This window comes from Schistocerca cancellata, chromosome 6, assembly GCF_023864275.1.
Source record: "Schistocerca cancellata isolate TAMUIC-IGC-003103 chromosome 6, iqSchCanc2.1, whole genome shotgun sequence".
In the NCBI taxonomy this organism is placed as follows: Eukaryota; Metazoa; Arthropoda; class Insecta; order Orthoptera; family Acrididae; genus Schistocerca; species Schistocerca cancellata.
In genome coordinates this window covers 424,611,946-424,633,693 of record NC_064631.1, presented here as the reverse complement: position 1 = coordinate 424,633,693, position 21,748 = coordinate 424,611,946, and the positions used below count along the sequence as shown (strand labels likewise).

At 38.5% G+C, this 21,748-nt stretch overlaps 1 protein-coding gene across 2 annotated transcripts in view; it reads left to right on the top strand.

Annotated features, from left to right (window-relative positions):
• Positions 1 to 16,875, top strand: part of LOC126191169 (regulation of nuclear pre-mRNA domain-containing protein 2) — a 169,365-nt gene extending 152,490 nt beyond the window's left edge. For both annotated transcript variants that reach the window (XM_049931943.1, XM_049931942.1), the window contains one exon: positions 12,429 to 16,875. In XM_049931943.1, the coding sequence (XP_049787900.1) occupies positions 12,429 to 14,819 (2,391 nt within the window). In that variant the 3' untranslated portion in view covers positions 14,820 to 16,875. The remainder of the gene's footprint in view (positions 1 to 12,428) is intronic.
• The last annotated feature ends 4,873 nt before the right edge of the window (positions 16,876 to 21,748 follow it).

The window sequence follows — 21,748 nt, the reverse complement described above, 5'->3', positions numbered from 1 at the left end:
AAGTACTCACACACAAAGCAGCCAAATCTGTCCCTTGTCTGTGTATTTAAATTCTGCTTCCAACCATCAATACTTTTGAAGCCAGTGAAAGTGTTCTTGGATAACTTCTTTTATGGCAAAACTCATATTGGGACATCTCATACTGTTACTTACAAAATGGTAATCCTAAAATATTTGATTCACAATCACAGCAGACAAACACACTCCATTGCTTGGATTACACTTTGTGAGGTTGCTCTTCGTTGCTCAGTTTACCGATGATTACTCCTTTTCTTGGCTGTGATGGATTCTTTCATTATTATTATTGTTTGAGAATCATTTAAGTGGAGTTAATTAAGCACAGTGGATTGAGATGTCACTATTAGTTTATTATATTCTCTGTCAAAAGGTATTACTGAATTGTTGTTGTTGTGGTCTTCAGTCCTGAGACTGGTTTGATGCAGCTCTCCATGCTACTCTATCCTGTGCAAGTTTCTTCATCTCCCAGTACCTACTGCAACCTACATCCTTCTGAATCTGCTTAATGTATTCACCTCTTGGTCTCCCTCTATGATTTTTACCCTCCATGCTGCCCTCCAATGCTAAATTTGTGATCCCTGGATGCCTCAGAACATGTCCTACCAACTGGTTCCTTCTTCTCGTCAAGTTGTGCCACAAACTCCTCCCCAATTCTATTCAATACCTCCTCATTAGTTATGTGATCTACCCATCTAATCTTCAGCATTCTTCTGTAGCACCACATTTCGAAAGCTTCTATTCTCTTCCTGTCCAAACTATTTATCGTCCATGTTTAACTTCCATACATGGGTACACTCCATACAAATACTTTCAGAAACAACTTCCTAACACTTAAATCTATACCCGATGTTAAAAAATTTCTGACACAGAAAGGCAAAAGACCATCTTGTCAAGAAATGACAAACTGTACCATCTAATACAGATTCTAGTGCCATCAACAAAATCAGCAGAGCCCTACCGTATTTACTCGAATCTAAGCCGCACCTGAAAAATGAGACTCAAAATAAAGGAAAAAAAATTTCCCGAATCTAAGCCGCACCTGAAATTTGAGACTCAAAATTCAAGGGGAGAGAAAAGTTTTAGGCCGCACCTCCAAATCGAAACAAAGTAGGTCCATTGTAATATGATACACAATTTAGGTCGAATGAATGACGATACAGTTACAGTAGTTTGGTTCGAGTCGTAAGCTTAGCAGTAAAGTTTTACCAGGTAGCCATTGCTATGCGTCAGGCGCTCCATCTGTATTTATACGGATACCCTTCCTTTTTCACAAGCTTCATCTGGTTTGAATCGATTGCTTATTTTGCTTTGATCTGATAAGTGCCGTTCTCTTTGTTATAGTTGTTTACATCACTCAAAGCTGAAAATGCGTTACTGTACTGTGTCATGCATTGTTTGTCGCATTCTGATAGCGCGTCTTTACGGCCTGTCGCCGCTCGCGGCATGGCTTGCTTTTGTGCGCGCTACCGCCGCGTACAATTAAAAAAAAAGAGAGGAATCATCTCATTAGCAAAACAATGGCAAGAGACTGCTATTTGTTGTTACTTACACTGCTGCTTTCTTTGATAATGATCAACAAGAATAAAATAATAGACTGCGTATGATAGAACATGTTCTGAACGAGAGTTAGGCGAAAATTTTTCTCCATTTGAAAATCTTTGCGGCCGCTTCTTTAGTACATTAAATTCTGCACAGAAATTAGAGTCATCTTAGATTTAAAAATCTAGTCAGTTGCCGTGCTCCGTTTCTGACTGTATCATAAGAATAATACGAATATAAACATGACACGATACATATATTTTTCCGCGTTTGCCGTTGTCTCAATCTAGTTTTGTAGTTTATTAGGCAGACAGGATTTAAATGAGATAGCAGCAAACAGGAAAGAATACATGACAAAATGTTTACATTCGTGTTATTCTTATGGTGAAGAGAATACTGCATTTGATTCACATTTCATCAGGTTCCTATTAACAATTATCTCTTCTCACAGGTATGAAAAAATTCAGAACGTAGAGTTGGCCATATTGACAAACATTCCAAACAGTCTTGCCAGTCGGATTTTCGTAGTACATTGAAATTCTGCTACATTCGAAGATGAACAATACAGAATTTGTATTTACTTCGTTGGATAATGTATGAAAATGCAGCGGTCGAAACTCGGGGCGGAGAAAAAAAAGCTCGTCTTCTATCCTTTTTTTTAATTTATTTCCTGACGCAGAGGTTTTGGCGCCAGTATTTATCTTTGTGCCTACAAAGCATGCCAGTGTAGCGCTACATATATTTGATGGCAGAAGTTAGTTTTGGCGGCATCTACCAACATTTTTCAGAACTTCCGCTTGCTTTGCACTCGATTCTAAGCCACAGGCGGTTTTTTGGATTACAAAAACCGGAAAAAAAGTGCGGCTTAGATTTGAGTAAATACGGTAAATTCCCACCTTTTTGCAGTTTCTTCCATTTTAATCTGCAGTTCATAACCAATAGATTGTGGTCAGAGTCCACATCTGCTCCTGGAAATGTCTTACAATTTAAAACCTGGTTCCTAAATCTCTGTCTTACTGATACCTTTTAGTATCTCCAGGATTCTTCCATGTATACAACCTTCTTTTATGATTCTTGAACCAAGTGTTAGCTGTGATTAAGTTACGCTCTGTGCAAAATTCTACCAGACGGCTTCCTCTTTCATTTCTTAGCGTCAATCCACATTCACCTACTATGTTTCCTTCTCTCCCTTTTCTTATACTCGAATTCCAGTCACCCATGACTATTAAATTTTCGTCACCCTTCACTATCTGAATAATTTCTTTTATCTCATCATACATTTCATCAATTTCTTCATCATCTGCAGAGCTAGTTGGCATATAAACTTGTACTACTGTAGTAGGCGTGGGCTTTGTTTCTATCTTGGCCACAATAAAGCGTTCACTATGCTGTTTGTAGTAGCTTACCCGCACGCCTATTTTTTTATTCATTATTAAACCTACTCCTGCATTACCCCTATTTGATTTTGTATTTATAACCCTGTATTCACCTGACGAAAAGTCTTGTTCCTCCTGCCACCGAACTTCACAAATTCCCACTATATCTAACTTTAACCTATCCATTTCCCTTTTTAAATTTTCTAACCTGCCTGCTCGATTAAGGGATCTGACATTCCATGCTCCGATCCGTAGAACGCCAATTTTCCTTCTCCTGATAACAACATCCTCTTGGGTAGTCCCCGCCCAGAGATCCGAATGGGGGACTATTTTACCTTCGGAATATTTTACCCAAGAGGACACCATCATCATTTAACCATACAGTAAAGCTGCATGCCCTTGGGAAAAATTACGGCTGTAGTTTCTCCTTGCTTTCAGCCGTTCGCAGTACCAGCACAGCAAGGCCGTTTTGGTTATTGTTACAAGGCCAGATCAGTCAATCATCCGGACTGTTGCCCCTGCAACTACTGAAAAGGCTGCTGCCCCTCTTCAGGAACCACATGTTTGTCTGGCCTCTCAACAGATACCCCTCCGTTGTGGTTGCACCTACGGTACGGCCATCTGTATCGCTGAGGCACGCAAGCCTCCCCACCAATGGCAAGGTCCATGGTTCATGGGAGGGGAGGGGGGGGGTTTTACTGAATTATGGTGACAAAATAATCATCCAATTTCAGTTTCATTAACGCTTCAATCTTGGATGATATTCTCTACTTGAGAATCACTGTGCAATATTCTTCTGACATGTAACTGTAAAATTCAGTACACTGGTTTCTGCTTTCTTTCAAATTCTTCCTCTGACTGAGTGTTTGGTATTGACCAGGTCTATGGACTCCATTTTAACATCTGCCACGCTGTAGTACGCTCAAAAATGAGTAATCATAAACCTCATTGAGTTCAGATATCCATAACTGCATGTTGTCGCTCCTCACAGATGTATTTATTTTTTCTCGTACCTATCGAGATGCAGCAGTGGTGACGTCACAGCTTCACTGCTAGAACTGAGGAAATGGAAGCAACTGATTTGTGAACCAAATATTACTGTTTACTGACAGCATGGCAGTAAGGTGGACTATACATGCCGAGCCAGTTGTGGTGTGGGAGTAAAGCTGACTCATCATTGGTGTTGTCTTGTTGTCTGGGCAATGGGCGCCATGGTCTTCCACTAGCCAAAGTTGTGAAAAGTCACATGTTATTTTAATCACACTAAAGTGTGACAGAGCTATTTTCCCACTCAGACTGAAATGAATGAAATTAACACGGAAGTGTTATTTCAATAAATGGAAAATGCAAGATGAAATAATGACAATTATTTTATTGCTTATTGACCAGTAATAAACGTTTTTGAAGTTTTAATTTGCTGCCTATAACAGGAATTCTGATTCACTTGCTATGGCAGTATTGCTATCAGTTGTTTTCCTGTGCCTAACATTGTCTGGGAAGTCATTGATGTATAGTATATGAAGAAGAATAATGATCCTAAGATACCATCTTGAAGGAACTCATATAGTAGAGTTGCAATCTTCTGCAACACCTCAGTATGGGACTCCACTGATGGAAATTTTTACACTGAGCAGCTGTTATTTTATTAATGGAAGGACATGGACAATATAGTAATTAGAAAACTTAGGTTAATCACTGTAGTGTAAAATTGTCTTAGTAACTTAGAATGTAATTACTGCAGGTATTTTTAAACAGTTATGGAGCATTAAAAATGCTAAACATTAAAGAGTAACATATCAATCCATCATGAGACTACTCTCAGTCAAAATCGTATTACCTATTTCACTGACTTTAGTTAACAGTTTCTTGACATTCTTAATAATTTCAAAAAAAAAAAAAAAAAAAAAAAAAATTCCTGCAGTTGTAACTGTAAGTTAGAACATCCACATTTTGCATACAAGAAATTGTTATTCATGTGTGCTAGCCATGGATATTTCTTCTTTTGTCTTTCTAAATAAACACATAGCCTTTTTACCCACCTAGGAAGTGAACTGTTGTTACTTTGACATTAACTATTTTTGTTCAAGAAACAACTAGCATCACATGTTGACTGTTGACAATTGACATCAATTGACTGTGTGTAATTTAGTTGTTTCAGAGCTTCATTTTGTGTTGGCTCATATAAAAAAATGCACTGTTCATAGTTGTAACCCTCAAAAATGAGAAATCCCTTACTCTACAGAATGATCGGCACACATCCTACACTAACATAGTTTGGATTTGATAAATTTATTATGAAACATTTCTTTTTGCTTTGTGTCCATACTATTTGCATTCTCGGTGTCCTGTTTTCTGGACATAATGTACTAGTTTTCTTATTATTATAACACTATTTTTGTCAGCTACACACTTGAGCTTCAATAGGCACACTAGCAAATAAAAGAGATTAAAAGAACACAACAAAAATATATGTGATGATAAAATTAGCAGTCGCACATTCCAATTTCATCTTCACCATATTTTGGAAATGGATCCCAAGACATATCATTTTCAAAAATTATCACAAGAAACAGCCAACACATTCAAGCTATGCAGCATACAAGTATCTTTGTCCACAAAAAGAAAGTTGTACAATAGACTGACACAATGTGCCAATATGAAATCAGTGAATTCTCCATTCATGTCAGATGTAAAATCTACGTACAAGTTTTGCATTTTGTTGTAATACCAGGTGCTTATAATGAAACTGACAGTGTTCCGAGTGCTACAGTATAGGCTGTATACATCACAGGCTACTGAAACATTAGGTATGTTCATTAATGCTGAAAAAATAATACGAGGGCCGTTCAGAAAGTAACCTCCGGTTGATTTAAAAAAAATACACCAAGTTAAATAAAAATATTTTAATATATACATCTTACAACTACATCTTTGCACTATTTTTCTACATAGTCTCCATAGCGATTGAGGCACTTATCGTATCTCTTCACAAGCTTTGAAATTCCTTCTGCATAAAAATCACCCGCTTGTGCCTGGAGCCAGCCTGTGACCGCATCTTTGAGCTCTTCGTCGTCATCAAACCGCTGTGACCCGAGCCATTTCTTCAAATGCATGAAGAGGTGATAATCACTTGGCGCCAGGTCTGGGCTGTAAGGTGGATGGTTGATAACGTCCCACTTGAAGGACTCAAGAAGGGCCGTTGTTCTGCGAGCAGAGTGAGGACGGGCGTTATCGTGCAAAAAAACGATACCGGAAGTCAGCATACCACGGCGTTTGTTCTGTATAGCCCGTCGTAACTTTTTTATTGTTTCACAGTACACGACTTGATTAATGGTCGTACCACGTTCCATGAATTCAACCTCTCAGGGTTCACGTACTTAATCCAGGTTTCGTCACCGGTCACGATTCTGTTTAGCAATGGTTCTCCTTCGTCCTCATAACGTGACAGAAAGTCTAATGCAGAGGCCATTCTTTGAGTTTTGTGGTGGTCGGTAAGAATTTTGGGCACCCATCGTGCACAGAACTTACGGTAACCCAATCTTGCTGTCACTATCTCGTACAAGAGAGTCTTAGAAATCTGTGGAAAACCAGTAGACAACTCCGACATTGAGAAATGTCGATTTTCACGAACTTTTGCATCAACTGTCTGAACGAGTTCGTCAGTCACCAATGATGGTCTACCACTCCTCTCTTCATCATGAACGTTTTCTCGTCCACTTTTAAATAAATGTACCCATTCACGGACAACTCCTTCACTCATAACTCTTGGTCCATACACGGCACAAAGCTCACGATGAATAGCTGCTGCAGAATATCCTTTGGCTGTAAAAAACCTTATGACAGCACGCACTTCACATTTGGCGGGGTTTTTTATTGCAGCACACATTTCAAACTGCCACAAAAACTAAACTAGCGCAGGTACGACGTTCACTCGACCACGGCTTGATGCCGACTGACCTGTTGAGTGCGTGAACGTACAGATGGCGTCGCTACTCCCCCCACAACCCGCACTGTGACCGATCGGAGGTTACTTTCTGAACCGTCCTCGTAGTTCCACTTTCTGCCTTCAGGGGAAATATGGCGCTGCAAGCAGTCAGAATGTGGTGTGGGTGCAGAAAAAGGGGAGGAATGATGAAACACATGATAATGGTGGTTGTGGCATGTTTATTATAATATGGTCACAAGTCACAACGTGTGTTCAGTATGATCTCCCGACTCAGCACCATTATTTTGTATCTGTAACACGCCTTGACTGACAGTTGTGGAGAAGGCTAACCAAAGACTGTGTTTTATTGGCAGGACACTTAGAAAATGTAACAGACATACTAAGGAGAGTGCATACACTACACTTGTCCATCCTCTTTTAGAATACTACTGCACAGTGTGGGATCCTTACCAGATAGGACTGATCGAGTAAAAAAAAAAAGGGCAGCATGTTTTGTATTATTGCGAAATATGGGAGAGGGTTCACAGAAATGATACAGGATTTGGGCTGGACATCATTAAAAAAAAGGCATTTTTCATTGTGACGGAATCTTCTCATGAAATTCCAATCACCAACTTTCTCCTCTGAATGCGAAAATATTTTGTTGACACTGACCTTCATAGGGAGGAATGATCACCACGATAAAATAAGGGAAATCAGAGCTCACACAGAAAGATCTAGGTGTTCATTCTTTTCGCGCCCTGTATATGATTGGAATAATAGAGAATTGTGAAGGAGGTTCATGAACCCTCTGCCAGGCACTTAAATGTGATTTGCAGAGTATCCCTGTAGATGTAGATGCTTGCTGCAAACACGGTGTAATTAGAGAGATACGCTGTAGCATGCTGTCCTTCAGACCAGCAAGAGTCCGGATACATCCCTTACAGACATGATCTTTTAGATAGCCTCAAAGCTAGAAGCCACATGGATTTAGGATGCGGTATCTGGACGGCCATACATCTTGAAATTGCCTAGAGACGATAAGTTCATTACCGAAGGTTTCTCAGAGCAAATCTTCCACCTGACAGACAACATGTGATTTTGCTTCATCTTGCTTGAAAAGAATAGTGTGGATACATTTGTATTTTCAAAACTGGGATCGCATGTTGCACAAGGAGGTTCTTATAATATGCAATTATCACTGTACACTTAACAGACCCACAAGGTATCATCTCCCTGAAGAAAAATGGACCAAGAAGTAGTAGCTGAGTGCGTCATTGTTCCTGCACAAAATGTGGTTGAGTAGTGACTCATATTTTACAGTTCTGTGCATTCACAGCACCATACAGAGAAAAATTTTCCTCAGCTGCCCAAAGAATATTCCATAGCCACATGTCATCCATTTCTGTGCATGTAGAAAAATGAATGGCAAAGTCACAGTGCTGCAGCCTATCTTAGGGTTTTATTTGGCACACATTCTGAGTCTTGTTGGGATAACAGTGTAAGATGTGCTGCAGAATCTTTTAAACTGTTGACCAGGGGAGTGACAGTTCCTTTGACACAGCATGAACACTGGCTGCAGAATTTTAGGCATGTATTGCATGGTTGGCAATAGCTACAGCAACTTCAACAACTGCTATGGGAAAGGACCACCCCATTTCTCAGCTGCACCTTCTAATCACGGTTCTTCAAATGTCTTGATCATATTCTGTAGCTTCACAGCTCTTTCTGTTGGCGATATTCGCACACTGCATCGGTGCTGTTGCTGCCGTTCTGATAAAACAACTTTACCAGCAGTACATGGTCTATCTTTTCAACAGCTGTTGTGTTTTGTATGGAAAACTTCAATGTTCTTTAACCCTTTACAGTAATGGTCACCTCAAAAAAGAAATCACCACACATTGCCAAGTGACAAAACAGCATACTGGCATCAAAACAGGAAACATTTCACATTCTTACTGCTTACAGCACCATATTTTTACCTGGTGACAGAAAGTGGAACTATTGGTCCCCCCCCCCCCCCCCCTCCAGCATGCTCACTGAGCGCACTGATTAAAAATGACTATACCTATGACATTTCAGCGTCCTGTAACATATGCAGTCTGCACTACAGCACCTGGAACGCCGTCATGATACCTGCAACATATCAGTAGCATGGACAAAATTTTCTGTTGTGTGTTTTACGTTATAGAACATAGCAGAATATTTGCTGAAAGCCAATGAATTTCACATCATCTCTGAGTAACATTTACACCAGTTGCCCTATATGGCTCCCTCTAGCATAATGCAAGTTATTCCCTTATGTCTTAACACACATACTGTGCCCTGTCATCCTGTCCCTTCTTTAATTAGTTTTTTCCATGTATTCTTTTCCTTGCCAATTCTGTGGAGGAGTACCTCATCTCTTGTTGTCCCAGTCTACCTAATTTTCAGCATACTCCTGTAACAGCATGTTCCAAATAGTTTCATTCTCTTCTTTTCTGATTCTCGCACAGTCCATGATTCACTTCCTTACAATACTGTGCTCCAGATATACATTCTTAGAAATTTCCTCCTCAGTTGTAGCGAGGGCTGCTCTCTACACTTGTGCTACTCAACTTCTCACATCATCATTGCTGCATCCATCATCCAGTATTTTGCTTCCAGGGTAGTAGGATTCTCTCGCTTCATCTACTATGTTATAGCTACTCATTTTTGCTATTCCTCATTACTTCCAACCTCTCTCTGTTTGTATTCTGTGGTGTTAGACTGTTCATTTCATTCAGAAGGTCCTGTAATTCTTCCTCACTGAAGGTTGCAATATCATCAGCAAGTCTTAAGATTGATACTCTTTCATCCTAAATGTAATCCCACTCTTGATCTTTTATTTTGTTTTTGTCATTGTCGGTGTATAGATTTGCCTTAAATATTTTTTTTTTTACTTTGACCGCTTCTGTTAATCTTCCATTGTTAGTGTACATCCTTAGTTCTTGTAATACTGTATATTACCTATCTTTCCCTATCAATTATACTTATTTGCCTTAGAATTTCAAACATCTTCTATCATTTCATGTTGCTGAACACATTTTATAGGTGAGCAAAGACTAAGAAGATGTCACTATTTTTGTATAAATCTTGCCTTCATTTTCAAGGCCAACATCAGAATGGTCTCTCTCAAAGCCTAACTCTTATAGTCATCTGACAGATCCCCAGTTTTCTTTTCCATTGTTCTGTCTATCATTCTTGAAAGCAACTTGGACATGTGAGCTGTTAAATTGATTGTGTGCTACTTCTCTCTTGTATCTACCTTTGGGATTGTGTGAATGACATTCTTCAGAAAGTCCAGTGGCATGTCTCCCACAATATAACTTCCACACACTTACTTGATTAGTTGTTTAGTAATCACTTCCCCCATGATTTTAGAAACTCTGAAGGAATATTAGCTTTGCGTTCAGCCTTGTTTGATCACCAGTCTTCCTAATTTTTGTTAAACTCCAATTTTATTACTGGATCCCTCCTGTCTTCCACATAAACGTATATATCTTCTTCTGTCATGTCACCAGACAATTCCTCCACCTCATAGAGGCCATTAATGTACTCTTTCAACCTATCTGCAGTCTTATCTGTATTTAACAGTGGAATTCCTTTCACACTTTTAATGTTGTCATCCATGCTTTTAGTTTCACTGTAAATTATTTTGACTTTTCTGTAAGCTGAATATGGCTTTCTGATGACCATTGTATGTCCAATTTCTTCTCATTTTTCCTACAGTTGTTTCACCTTAGTTTTGCTGCACTTCTTATTGATTTCATTCCTTCATTGACTTCTATCCCTCTGTTCCTTTCTGCTCATGAACATTTTTGTATTTCTTTATGTGGTTGATTATTTGGAGTATTTCTTCTGTTACACAAGGATTTTCCACCGTTGCCTTGCTTCTGCCTATATTTGTTTGTTCAACTTCTGTGATTGCCTTTTTTAGGGACATCCATTTCCCATCAACTGAACTGCCTCCTCCCCCCCCCCCCCCTCCCCCTTGTTGTATTTATTATAATATCACATACAGACTAAATCATCATCATTCCTCTTTACTTTAGTATCACACTTCTTTCCACATTGATTCTTCCTATCTCTTAAACTTCAGTCTACTCTTCCTCATCACTAAATTATGATTCGAGTCTCTATCTGTTCCTGGATAGGCCTTAAAATCCATCATCTTTTTCGGAATAACTATTTTACCGTGATACAATCCAGCTGGCAGCTTCTCATTTCTCCAGGCCTTTGCCAAGTATCCCTCCTCCTCTTGCAATTCTTAAGCAGTGTATTTGCTCCCAGAATGAATTTTCACTTCGCAGTAGATTGTGCACTGAGTTGTGATATTCTGACAGATTAAAACTGTGTGCTGGACCAGAACTCAAACATGAAAGCTTCGCCTTTTACAGGTGGGTGTTCCACTGACTGGGCTATCCAAGCGTCTCATGACACACCCACACAATTTTGCTATCTGCAGTTTAGAGCTAAAAATCAAGGAGCCTCCATCATTCTTACTGCTGTGGTTGTATTCTTTAGTTATTCTATCTTTTATCCATTCTGCAACTGCAGCATTCCAGTCTCCCATATGATATTTGCATCTCTCTTAACACAAGATTAATCCTGTCACTAAACTGTTCACAGTAACTCACTCTTTGCCCCACCTTCCTGTTCATAATGAATCATGCTCCAGTTATACAATATTTGGTGGTTGTTGATGTTACCATATATGTGTATGACTAGAAACCCTTATCTTCTTTATATTTCATTTCACTGAATCTTACTATATATAGATTGAGCATTTGTATTCTCCTTTTCAGATTGTATTATTTCCTTACCACATTCTGACATTTCATTCTCCAACTTATAGAATATTGCCATTTTGTTAGTTTTCCAGCCTTTTTCTCATGCTCTCTTCCCCATTGACAGTCCCCTCCTGGACTGTAAACTATGGTCAGTGGTAGCTGCAGTGTGTCTGTTAAGTGAGTTTCTCAGACCTGAGAGACAGGTTACACTTTTTTGTTCTTCTTTTGTGGTTGGCCATTTAAAATATAATATGCTGTTGCTATTAGAGTATACAGTGGTGTGCAGTACTTGTAACATACCATCAGTGTGACATAAATAAGCTTACATTGAAGACACATTGAAGACAATGATTTTAAAGTCCAATACAATAACAACTCCAAAAGTTTTGGTTTTACAGCCCTTCGGGAAATGTTAATATTCTATAATATTTATTATGTTGATCAGAAATCTGCTATCACAGTTCTTGAATCCAGTGATATTATTCCTCATTCCAAATTTCTATGGCTCTTATGCATGTGAAAATATTCAGAATAATAGTAGTAGCACATAGGCTAAACTAATTTGATTAATGTTGAAAATAAAGGCTTGAAGTGCAGTGCAATTGTATGAGACTTTGCATTTGAAATCTAATAAGAGAACAACATAAAAGTTACTTAAAATAATATTCATGTGTGTGTGTGTAGTACTTATTTGTGTTCATTGTTGCTGCCATGTTACAGGCTTTTAGTGAAATTGAATGATTATCCTTTCATTTTCAGGGGAAGCCAATAGAAGTCATCAATTCCAGATCTAAGCCAGAAGAGACATTCAACATTACAGAATTCCTAAAGTCCTTAATACCATCATCCAGCACAACAACAACAGCAACAGCAATTCCAGGTCTGACATTGGATGAAGATGAGCCGGAACCAGAGCCTGCACCACTGCAGAAGCAGATTTCGTATACTTCAGACACAGAAATTCAGAGTACTTCAAATACAGACTATGATTATCCTCCTCTTAGTACATCATCAAGTCCTTTGCAGCCACCACCAATGCCTCCAAATCTGTTCCCGCTGGAGGAGACGACAACATACAAATATGAAACAAATCAAGAAACTGAAGATTCATGGAATACAAAACTCCCTCCAAAGTTTCCAACATGGAGCGACACAAACCCTGCATGGCAAACAGATTCTGGGGAGAAAGTTAGTGAATGGATGCCTGTGTTGCCAGTGAATAAAGTTCCCATACAGGATCTCGACACACCAGAGTCCCCACCAATGTATGAAAAAGAAGGTTTCAGTGATCCTGTTGAATACGATGACTCTATTGTAAATTCTACAATGGTCTCAGCTTCTGCAGATGTAGATCACCGCACCTTAGTTCCCCTACCTTTGGCCAGTGCTGGTGCTGCTGAAGAGCCTGCTCCATTGAATGAGCCTTTGGAAGATACAGATCACCGTTTGTTGATCCATATTCCTGCCCCTAATCACAACAAGAAAGATGTTGATCACCGACCAGCACTACACCGGAAGAAGGATATTGACCACAGGAACCTGATTAGTTTGACAGGCTCACCTGTCCGGGATACGCATGCACCTCTTGTACCACCCCCAACACCTCCAGTTCTCTCCTGGCTTCGCGAAGACCAGGATTACAGAGCTGGAAAAATTATCTCAGCATCGGAAAATTCAGTTGAGAATGAAGTTAGTTCTGATGGTGATGTGGACTACAGGAAACCTTCTATTAAAGTTATTCCTCAGAAGAACAATATTGGAGATTTGGACCGTACACAGTATCGAGAACAGTCATCAAGATTAGATGCAAACAGATCAGATGATGGAGTTCTTTCAGATGATACTGAGCAAGTAAAGGCAATGCATATATCACCACTTCGGAACAGAGATGGCAATGAAGATGCTAAAACACCAACAAAAACATTTCCACACAAACGAGATGAAACACAGGATAATGTGGAGAGTGTTGATATGGAGATGAGTGATGAAGAAGTTAGTGAAACAAATGAAAATGTTGCTAGTTCTTCAATGGGAGATGGTGTTAAACTTGATGAGGATATTGCCCCACTGCCACAGATTACCAGTAAGACGGTGTCATTCAATATAAATAACCAATCAAAAGTTTTGTTTAATTCACCTCTTAGTGAAGTTGGTGAAGGGTCACCAAAGACACGAAACAGAGTTTTTGGGTGTCATAAAATCCCTACTATTGGTGGTTCAGCACCAGTTCCACGTCTGAGAAATACTCCACCACCGAATGTAACATCTCCAAGGAGTTCTGTGAGAACAGCTTTACTTGCACCTCCACCACCCCCTCCTCCACCTCCTCCACCACCGTTGCCTCCAGAAACCTCTGGAGGAGCTACAAGCACAACCACTGTAGGTATTACATCTCTTTGTGATCTTTTGTCAGCTAATGCTAAGAACATAAATGTAGCAGAATCTACAGAGACTAATGATGTCCGAAATGGGCAATTGAAGGACACAGAATCCCTCACTGAAAACAGCAACCTAAGTAGACTAACTGATGATGCAATCTGGAATAGTCTTCCTGATTTGGAAGCTATCACAGAACTTCTGAATTCTAGTAGTGGTACTTCACAGAGTTCAAACTCACTAAATGTTAGTAAAGAACATTCAGAATGGATAGAAGATTCACCAGCCAAGACGACTGAAAGCAATGGAACTGGATCAGGTATAGAGACTATTGTTACTGCATCAAACACTCCATCAGTGCAGAAACCACCTGATCAACCATGGTGTGTCCCTGCGTTTAGCACAAATGAGAATGAACCTTGGTTGAATGATGAGATACCTGGATTTGAATCTCATGATCCCTTGAGGGCTCATCAGTCAGAAAGGGGTAGGATGATTCGAGGCAGGGGAATGGGTCCTCTTAGAGGTTTCCAAAATCCCCCTCCACCTGGCCCCCCTGGACCACCTATGGCACCTCCACCAGGGTCGGTGCCTCCTCCAATGATGAGGGGCCCGTTTAATCCTCGAATGAGACCAGGGTGGTCAGGACCGAGAAGGAATGTCCCCCCACCTCCGAGATTTCCATTTCGTCCCCCACATGATCCGAATGTTGGACGAGGTTTCTTCAGACCATTTCGGGGCAATATGTCTAGGCCATATGGTGGTGGATGGTGAGGCAGCAAGCCATAAAACTGAGGTACAAGGGTAGCTCGTGTAAAACTGTTCATTGTCATTGTAAATGATGTGTATGTTTTCTGTGATAATTTTTCACATTATAAGAGCATTATGGAATCATTGATTGTTGTAATGTGAATAGCAATTTGAATGTTTTGTACCAAAAATGAGAAGATCACAGTTCCTGGATCCTGTGTGTAAATAAAACTGTTGCTGTGAATTAGTGTTCCATTAAGAGCACCTGCAGAAACATGATTTGGTAAAAAAAGTGCTGTTGCCTCACATTCTGTTCTAGAACTCATATTACATTCATTACAACATACCAACAAGTGTGATTGATCAAGAAATATTCCTTTTGTACCTGATTAATGTTGGTGATGAATGTATTTCTATTGAATTTAGACTGGAACCAACATGTTACGTCCCCCTCTCCTATTTTTTGTTGTCTTTCACTATCATTTAATTTCTGGCTCCATGTTGGTGTTCCTGGTCCACTACCCAAGATGTAGGAGACTCATGTTTCTGTTCCTGTCATACAATTTAATAGAATGTCTGTAACAATGGGCAATATATTTATTTCACAAAAATATGTAACTGTTGTCAAGGACTTAACAGTGCTGAACTAGCTCTGATGACTCAGTACTGGCTTGATTTGTGTTTTATATACTGAAAACAATATTTCTGTCTTGTAAATTTTAAACAAAGCATAAAAAATTTGTAAATATTCTTCTTGTTGAAGTTTTTATAAGTTTTTAAAAACCTTTGTGTAAGTGGGGTCGTATATAAGCTCATTTCACTTGTGTAACAGACTGTAAGTGTACTACACTTTTAAAGAAGAAAATATATTGTGGCAGTGAGCTTTGCAGCATGGAAAATTTGAAATATTAAGAGATATCTGTAAATTTTATGATGTTAACCTGTGGTGTTATCACAAGTTCACGTCTTAGTTGTTAATTGTTTTATGTAGAGATCTTGCACAATAATAGTCTTGCTTTGATCAACCTGTCTAGTTTATAGAGGGTTACTGAAGAAGCACTACTTTATTGTGTGAATGTAGAGTTGAAAGTGATAGAAACTAATGAAGTGAGCAGTTGTTCGTTGCATTTTATTCATTGTAATGAATGTTCTAGATGTACAGAATTCATTCCCTTGGAGAATGAGGTAATTAAAAAAGTTTGATAACCAAACAAAATGGTTTATTATGACAAGCTTTAGTGTGCCATGTATGACTGCTGTTTTTAGCACCAGTAGTACAATGTATTCATCTTGAGTTCCTTTCATCTGTCTTACAGCATCCACTGCTGGGATTTCCTGTTTGTTTAACGGAAAGATAAAACTGATGAGCTCTCTAGTCAGCAGTTTTGAATGCCCCCCCCCTCCTCTCTCTCTCTCTCTCTCTCTCTCTCTCTCTCTCTCTCTCTCTCTCTCTCTCTCTGCACCTCCCCCTTTTCTTTAGTAGAAGAAATCTCTTAGAACCTAAATGTTCTAACTTATGATGAGTATATTTCAGCATTGTTTACAAGATATCTATGTTCATTTTAGAATTCAGTTATTTCTGTTTGGTGATATGTTTTTCATCTAAACTTTGGTTGTACCACAAAAGAAGAGTGAATTGTATGTGAAGGAAGCTGTTGATAGTAGAAGTGGCCTTGGAAATTGTTTAGAATACTTTTAAATGCACACAGAACAGGCACAGCCAAAAATAGCTGCTTATATTTGCAGTTCAACAGAATAATATTTTCAAAAGGTAGTCTCACATCTAACTGGTCACAGTTCTGGCATTTGTATAAACACTGTTATGTAACCATAATCACTATTTCATTTGTTTTGTATGTGAATTTCATGTACAATTTTATGTTCTAAGAGGAAACATATTTTGAGCAGAAATTTCAAGGAGCCATTGCTGTCTTACCCTGGTATGTTTAATGTGAACTGGACTTAGTTTTTTAGTTATATTCTGATGGTTGTCTGTTGCTAAGTTGGGAAATTTTTGTATGTAATAATTCACTTTTAATTGCACTAAAATTTGTATTGTATATATAAAATGTACAATAGACTCCATGCATTTTAATTATTCATTCAGCATGGTGATATGAGCAAGTTTGCCATGTTTGTAAAGATTAAAAGAACATGATACAAATATTGAAAATCTGGTCATAGTGTACATTACAGTTGAGCTTTGATTTTTTTCTGGAGTGTGCACAGTTACTTGGGAGTGAAGAGCCACATTTAGTTGAGTTATACATTTCTAATGTAGTTTTTTTTCATGAAAAACAAGCTGTTTATTCATTGATGTTCCATTATCAGTCTCATCACTTTTTTCTTCCGTCTCCTTGTTTCACCTACTGTCTTCTTACAAATTTAAGGTCTATTGTGTGTGATAATGTTACCACAAGTTGAATGCATCAAAGAAGAAAAATTTTCTTGTGATTTATCATCTGTCATTCCTGAAGCTTCTCATCTGTCATTCCTGAAGCTTCTGATGTCTGATATTAACATACTACCTGTCCAACAATAGAGCTCATGCTCTCATGTAAAGTGTACTTTGCGGAATAAGTTTTAAAGCTTCATATATTTACAGAGAAAAATTGTCAACACTGAAATTACATGTAACAATAGTGCAATATGGAGACAGAAACACAATTGGCTTTGGGACCGAGGAATTCATTTTTCAAGAGTTGAAGGGAAGAGGAGGAAAGGGAAAACTCAGCATTGTCTTAAAAGACAAGGCAACATTGATAAGCCAGTCAGGATTTGTGGATGTGGGAGATACCCTAGAAATCACTAGATGATGGGAACAATTGGTTTCATTTTAGGTCTAGGTGTAGAGAATTGTGACAGTGCTGGACTAGAGACTGTAGCAACCATGTTTGAGATGTGAAGGTGACATTGTTACATCCCTGTTTCTTTTTTTCTATTATGATCTTTCCATTTCCTTTCTGCCTATCTTTCATTTTTGTTTGTATGCCCTTCTGCCCAATTGGTATTAAGTAAAGGTAAGTAGAAATGAAATTGAAACATCATAGTAATAATAAAAAAAAGAAATGGGGAAATAACATAAAAATTTGTTAGTTAATATCTCCTCTCACATGTTTTTTCGACTTCAAGAAATTAGTTACATGTTCTTTTCATTTTACCACAAAATAGTTCATTCCTACAGAGCATTCTATTCCTTTCTAATGTGCAGTTTATATAACAGCTTTTAAAACAGGTTTCTGCAATCTGCAGTGCCCAAGAAAGTCAGTCTCTCTCTCTCTCTCTCTCTCTCTCTCTCTCTCTCTCTCTCTCTGTGTGTGTGTGTGTGTGTGTGTGTGTGTGTGTGTGTGTGTGTGAGGGTTTGCTATTATCATCAGATATCAGATATGGAAGGTCTTATGCCAGAGTGAACCAACTACAGACCACATATTTTGAGGTGAAAGCTTCAAATTTCAAGTTGAGAAATACAAATAATTTGAGAGATTTGTGCTCATGGCTGGAAACACTATAGTAACTTACGTTCAGTATTACAGTAGAGCATTGTATTTTATGAAACACTTTGGGACCAAGGTTTTCATATAACCTGTCATTTATGAAAAAAATGTTCCACTATAATGGGAGCAATATGAAACAAAGGAGCAGATATATGTATGTACTTTATGTGCATTACAAATATTGAACATACTACACAAAAGGTAATCATTTAATATTAAAGCAGCCAAACAGTTTGTGAAAAAGAGTCCAAAATTGACTTTTGTTTCAGAGTTGAGGTATTCTTTTTTTTGCTGCTAAATCTCGCACATGTCTTAAACACAGTAGCTTGACGTCACACACTTCTTGTTTTCCAAACCACTTAATAACAATACAGAGCAGTGAAAAGCTTCCTCACTGGATGGCCCTTTTTAAAGCAATTGTTGGTAGGCTCTTCCTCATTGTTACACGGATCTTTGTTGTCAATGACAAAGCAATGACTTCAACATCCAGTGGTAATTGTTAACCGTGGTTATTGGTATCACAATCCTGCCAATCTTGAAACTTTTCCTGGTCACTGTCTTCAAATCCTGAAGATTCTTTAATCAGCCCAGGCAGTTGCGATACAAATGTGTATGGTGCACAAATTTAAATTTGCTGATTGATTGGATCCCATACAGTTAATCTGTGTTTCAGTTGATTGATATTCAATTAATCAATGCTCTACTGTATTTATTGGTCTTTCAATGCTGTGCCATATTTATTGGTCTTTCAAACACCAGCCACACATGACAGGCCAGAAAAAATTGTTTTCACTACAAAAAAATACAGTAAAAAACAGAATGACCCAGTTGGCTAATCAGTGTTGCTGCAAGCCCTTGTGGAATATTTCACATATTATTAAGAACTGTTCTATACATTTTGAATGACATTTTGGGGAAGCTCGCTTGTCTCCTGACACTGTTTTCACCATAAGCAACAGCATTGTGAATGATGTCATGTAATCTATTCCAAAAGTGATGGACTGGGCAAATGAAATAGAGCATAGCTTCAAGGCCTTTCTTATTTGGATTTTTTAATGCTTTTTCTCTAAGACACTAGAGGTTCAGATCAGTTGCATTAAGTTCAACTGGCCACTATCTTAAAACGGTCTGTAACATGCATCGCAGTTTTGCCTTGCATGTTCCTACATTTCTCCGAAATCCAAAGTGATCTTCCCTGGGATTGGCTTTTACCAGTTTTTTTTATTCTTCTGTAAATAATTTGTGTTAGTATTTTGCAACACTAACTTATTAAACTGATAGTTCAGTAATATTCATAACTGTCAGCAACTGCTTTCTGTGAAATTGCTATTATTGCATTCTTTTTGAAGTCTGAGGGTATTTTGCCTCTCTCTTGCATCGTACACACCAGATGGAAGAGTTTTGTCATGGCTGGCTCTCTGAAGGCTGTCAGTAGTTGTGACAGAACGTAATCTACTCCATGGGCCTTGTGTTTCAGTGCTCTGTTAAATTCTTTTTGCAGTATCATATCTTCCATCTGATCTTCATCCGTCCTCTTCCATTTCTATAACATTGGTTTCAACTTGATTTGCCTCTCATAGGCCCTCTATATACTCCTTCCACCTTTCAGTTTTCGATTCTTTACTTAGGACTGGTTTTCCATCTCAGCTGTTGATATTCATACACTCATTTTTCTTTTCTCCGATCGATGGCCTCTTTAATTTTCCTATAGGTGGTACCTGTCTTTCCCCTAGTGAAATATGCATCTAAATCCTTACATTTGTCCACTAACCATTCCTGCTTAGCCATTTTGCACTTTCTGTCAGTCTCATTTTTTTAGACATTTGTATTCCCTGTACCTGCTTCATTTGCTACGTTTTTATATTTTCTCCTTTCATCAGTTAAACTCAGTATCTCTTGTGTCATTCCAGGATTTCTACTAAGCCTTGTCTTCTTACCTATTTGATCCTCTGCTGCCCTCACTGTTTCATCTCTCAAAGCTACCAATTCATCTTCTACTGTATTCCTTTCCCCTGTTCTAGTCAGTTGTTGCCTAACGCTCTGTAAGAAACTCTCAACCAACTCTGGCTCTTTCAACCTATCCAGGTCCCATCTCCTTAATTTCCTACCTTTTTTCAATTTCTTTAGTTTTAATCTACAGTTTATAACCAATAAATTGTGGTCAGAATCTGTATATGTCTCTGAAAACATCTTGCAATTCAAACTGTGGTTCTTAAATCTCTGTCTGACCATTATCTAATCAGTCTGAAACCTTCCAGTGTCTCCAGTTCTCTTCTCTGTCTGACCATTATCTAATCAGTCTGAAACCTTCCAGTGTCTCCAGTTCTCTTCCATGTATAGAACCTTCTTCCCTGGTTCTTAAACCAAATGTTAGCAATGAATAAATTATACTCTGTGCAAAGCTCTGTACTTGAGTACCCTGTAAATATTTAATGTGTTACTGTGTACCCTGTAGATGATGTAAAGAAGACCAATAGCAGACATGATCACAATACTACTATGCATATCCTACACAGAGCACAAAAATAACACGTAAAAATTCTGAACATATGGGTATTTCTACTTAAAATTCCATTCTCCTTGCACACTAAAGTGAACCAACCACATTATTGATGCCTGTGGTCATCAGTGGCTGTAACTGCCACCTAGAAGTTTACCTACATGGATAGCTTTGCATATTACATCAAGTAGCTCATTTCTAGGATGTCAGGATCATAACATAGTTAGTTCACTTGGGAGTAAGCCAGTAACTTCACACAACTGTACAGAACATGTAAAGATTTTATATTTTTATTTGTCCGTCCCCAGTAGCTGAATGGTCAGCGTGACAGAATGTCAATCCTAAGGGCCCGGGTTCGATTCCCGGCTGGGTCAGAGATATTCTCCACTCAGGGACTGTATGTTGTGTTGTCCTAATCATCATCATTTCATCCCCATCGACGTGCAAGTCGCCGAAGTGGCGTCAAATCGAAAGACTTGCACCAGGCGAACGGTCTGCCCGAAGGGAGGCCCTAGTCACACGACATTATTATTATTATACTTTTTTTAAACCATGATTATTTATTATTTTGTATTTAAAATAGTCCTTGACTATTTGATTTGCCAGAAAATGAAAAATATTTGTCACTGGAACTGTAAAAAAATTTGATGTCACTTGTTTGACTCATATGAACTTCCAACAACGAATTATACCAACGTCTCACCGGACATGGTTCACTTTGGGATAAGTGCAAGTTTCTTTTGCGCCAGGAGGGCCAGTGTGAAATATGTCCTTAATGGTCTTCACATAGTGCTAGTTTGTTTTGCAATAGGAAGAACTGTAATATTCGAATCAGTAGCTGTAGAAGACAATGAAAGACATATTTGCAGTTGTAGGGAAAAAACTGCAAGGAGACAAAATGGGCAACTGGTGCCTATCTCCTGGTAGCAAAATTTTAAGTACCACCAATAGACACATAT